This window comes from Elephantulus edwardii, unplaced genomic scaffold (genome assembly GCF_000299155.1).
Source record: "Elephantulus edwardii isolate Elephantulus edwardi_28Jun2011 unplaced genomic scaffold, EleEdw1.0 scaffold00189, whole genome shotgun sequence".
NCBI lineage: Eukaryota > Metazoa > Chordata > Mammalia > Macroscelidea > Macroscelididae > Elephantulus > Elephantulus edwardii.
In genome coordinates this window covers 4,481,637-4,485,207 of record NW_006399939.1, presented here as the reverse complement: position 1 = coordinate 4,485,207, position 3,571 = coordinate 4,481,637, and the positions used below count along the sequence as shown (strand labels likewise).

At 53.1% G+C, this 3,571-nt stretch overlaps 1 protein-coding gene across 2 annotated transcripts in view; it reads left to right on the top strand.

Annotated features, from left to right (window-relative positions):
• Nucleotides 1–3,297, top strand: part of CD82 (CD82 molecule) — a 26,585-nt gene extending 23,288 nt beyond the window's left edge. For both annotated transcript variants that reach the window (XM_006896749.1, XM_006896748.1), the window contains 3 exons: nt 2,131–2,328; nt 2,805–2,888; nt 3,220–3,297. In XM_006896749.1, coding sequence (XP_006896811.1) covers nt 2,131–2,328; nt 2,805–2,888; nt 3,220–3,297 — 360 coding nt within the window. The remainder of the gene's footprint in view (nt 1–2,130; nt 2,329–2,804; nt 2,889–3,219) is intronic.
• Nucleotides 3,298–3,571: the final 274 nt, after the last annotated feature.

Sequence of the window (3,571 nt, the reverse complement as noted above, 5' to 3'; positions counted from 1 at the left end):
GAGTCAACCATTTTGAATAATATTGCATGAGTTCCTTGTTTTTTAATCATGCAAACTTCTTGATCATGCAATTGCACATACAGTGCAAAATTACAACCCTCTCTACCCATTGTCCTTGCTTGAATTCCAACTCGTGTAGCAGCTTTACAGGACAGACTAGAACTGCCCCATAGGACCCCAAGGGTGGCAGTCTTTAGAGGGGGCAGACTGCCTCATCTTCTTCCACCTAGACAACTGGTAGGTACAAACCCATTGACATTTCCTGTGGCCTAATGACAATGAGCTCTGGTGGCCTAGTGGCCAGATGCTGTGCTGCAATCCCAAAGGTACACAGTTTGAATCCACCAGCGGCTCTGTGGGAGAAGGATATGCAATCTCCTCCCGTGCAATTAAACCACCAGGTCAGCTCTGGATCGGTTCTGACTCAACAGTACATAATAACAATACTTAACGCACTGAGCAACCTAATAGGCTACAGTGCCATGTCAGAATACCTTTTATGTGCTCTGGCGAACCAAGACAATTTCTGCGGCTTACTTGTTATTATTGTCAATTGCCATCTAGTCGAGCACGACTCATAGCTACCCAATGAACAAAAGACCTGAAGCCTTTCTTTAACTATCGTCATTTATCAAAGTTCATAGAGTTTCCAGAGACATGTTGTTTGGAAAGTGATGCCAGTCCTCCAAGCTGCTCCTTGGAGGCCAGGACTTTGAAGTTCCATCTCCCGTACTTTCAGCCTGCTGCTAGGAGGGGCCAGTTCTTAGAGGTCATCATGCTTGGAAGGGTAGAGGGTTCTCACAGGAGAGGAAGACTCTGGATAAGTTAGCTTGACACAGGGACTGTAGCAGTGGAGTCAGTTTTGTCGAAGACAGGGAAGTTGGCTCAGGATAGGGCAGGGTTCAGAGCTACTGTTCATCGGGTCACTGCGAGTTGTAGAGAACTCCACAGCACATAACAACTCAAATGTGTGGGTCTGTTCTTCGCAGTGGCTGTGGGGGCCCGATAGAGAATACAGACAGTGTCTATTGGAGAGTGCTCAGCAGTGCCCCCTCCTGGACACTAACCAACACCACAGCTCCCCACTCAGGGTTCTTCTGTGGTGGAGAGAAAGGGAAGCTCTCTGTCAGCCCAGGCCAGCCTGGGAAGGTCAGAAGCACCGCTTTGGGTGTTAAGAGACCACCGCCAAGGCTGACATGCTGACGAAAACTTCTGGAGCTGACCTCTCCAGGAAGGCAGTGACTAGGGAGGTGACTGTGGACACTGTGGGGTGACAGGAGTGTTCCATCCAAATCTTGACTTGACCATCTCATTAAGGGTCGTCATTTCTACTTTCACAAGAATGGTGTCTTTTTCCAACCTCTGCCCCCAGCCCCCACCCCAGCAACATGCCCAAGCTATGTGAGATGGAGTCTGCCCCTCGCTGCCTCTAAGGAGCACTCTGGCTGTAACTTTTCCAAGAAAGATCTGGTTTTGCTTTTGGCAATCTGCTTTGCCAACACCAAAATTCAGAGGCATCAATCTTTCTTTGGTCTTCTTATTCATTGTCAGACTTAAACCTGCATAGGAAACAGTTGAAAGTTGTCACTATGTACACACATAAAAATTCCTTTGGCTGAAGGCTTCAGATTTGGATAATTTGTATTTGTATATATATTTGTATTTCTATTTGTATTTCTATTTGTATTTCTATTTCTATTTCTATTTATATTTATATTTATATTTATATTTATGTTTATGTTTATTTATATAGTGATTTGGAGACAGATAGGCTTGCTGATTGACTGACTAGGTTTCTGACCGGTCTTGCTGGCACACCAGTGGCCACACACACAAATAGACCTCCATACTGAGTCCCTCCTAATTCTGGTCCTGAGTGCTATGTGCCCTTGGCCAGGACCTGCCCTTTCTGGGCTGCAGCCTCCTGACTCAGTGGTCACCTAGGGCCTGCTGGCAGTATGTGATTGCTGCTGGGGACAGAGGGCTGTGATGTGAGAGTAGCCAGGGCAGTAGTAGGAGACCTGAATCCAAGGCTCCAGAAGACGGTGTCCAAAGGGGTGGGGGGGCCTCTCAGGAGAGCCACCCACCTGTGATGGGCATGGGCATTGACCAGTTACCCCCTGTGCCCAGGTGGAGTGCTGCGGCTGGGCCAGCTTCCTCAACTGGACGGAGAATGAGGAGCTCATGAACCACACCAGCATCACCTACCCCTGTTCCTGTTACAACAAGCACAACAGCACAGACCTACCCATGCAGACAGGCTTCTGTGAGGTGTCCGACAACAGCCAGAGTGGCAACAACCCTGAGGAGTGGCCCGTGTACAGGAAGGTGTGTGGTGGCCAGAGGGCCAGGGCGGGCGCCGGGGACTTTGAGGCCGTCTGGGCTCAGGAAGCTCCATGGGTTTATCTACAAGGCCAACCGGACTTGGCTGAGCCACTGCGTGGTCCTCCCTCTCCTCGTTCTTCCTCCCCCTCCCCTTCTTGCCCCTCTTCCCCCCATCTTCCCCCATTCACCTTCCTTTCCCCTCCCCTCCTCCTCCTCCTTCCCCCTCTCCTTTCCCTCCCACTTCTCTCCTTCCTCTCACTCCTCCTCTTCCCTCCCTCCTTCAGTTGTCCCTTCCATTGGTATTTGGTTTTGTGTAATTTGTATCTTCATTTCATTGGTTAAATCAAGGACCACATGGACCCCCCCTCTCTGCAGGCCCTTTGGGGTGGGGCAGCCCCTCGGGGTGGTGCTCACCCAGGGGCTGTGACCCGATGTGAGGTGACGAGGGTGATGGGATCATCTCTCTCTCTCCCCTGCAGGGCTGCATGGAGCGGGTGCAGACATGGCTGCAGGAGAACTTGGGCATCATCCTGGGCGTGTGTGGAGGCGTCGCTGTCATTGAGGTCTGGGTCCCCTGCTCTCCAGCCCCTCCCCATGCAAAGTCCTCCCTGACCTCCCGCAGACACCCCTTTCCCCGTCCCGTTCCACTTTTGTTTGGACACCAGGGCACAGATGGGCTGTGTGACCTCAGGTGAGGCGCTGACCCTCTCTGGGCCTCGCTCCTCTGCCTGCGTCACGGTGGCCATGAGGCTCGAGTCTGTTTAATCCACATGAAGCTCGTGTGTTGAACTGGACCAGAGAGGCTGCTGCACCGCCCTTCGTGGCTGGGCTGGGAGGGGACTGGCCAGGGCACCTCGCCTCTCGTCCCCTCTGACTCTGCCTCTCCCTGTACAGCTCCTGGGCATGATCCTGTCCATCTCTCTGTGCCGGCACATCCACTCCGAAGACTACAGCAAGGTCCCCAAGTACTGAAGCAGCTGCTGTCCCCACCTTCCTGTCCACCCTCCAGCTCGGGGCTCCTAGCGGCCTCCCTGGCTCCCTCCCAGGCCCTCTTCCAACCTCACTGCCAGGCCCCTGCCCTTCCCCTGCTGGCAGCAAGTGAGGTGCTTCCTGAGGCCTGAACACCTCTCCTGACTTCCGACTTCCTCCTGCCAGCTGGAGCCCTGGCCGTCAGCTCCGCCATCTCTGCTCCCAGAGTTCTCCTAGCAGTGGCCCTGCCCCTTCAGCGTGGGCCAGGTTTTAGCGC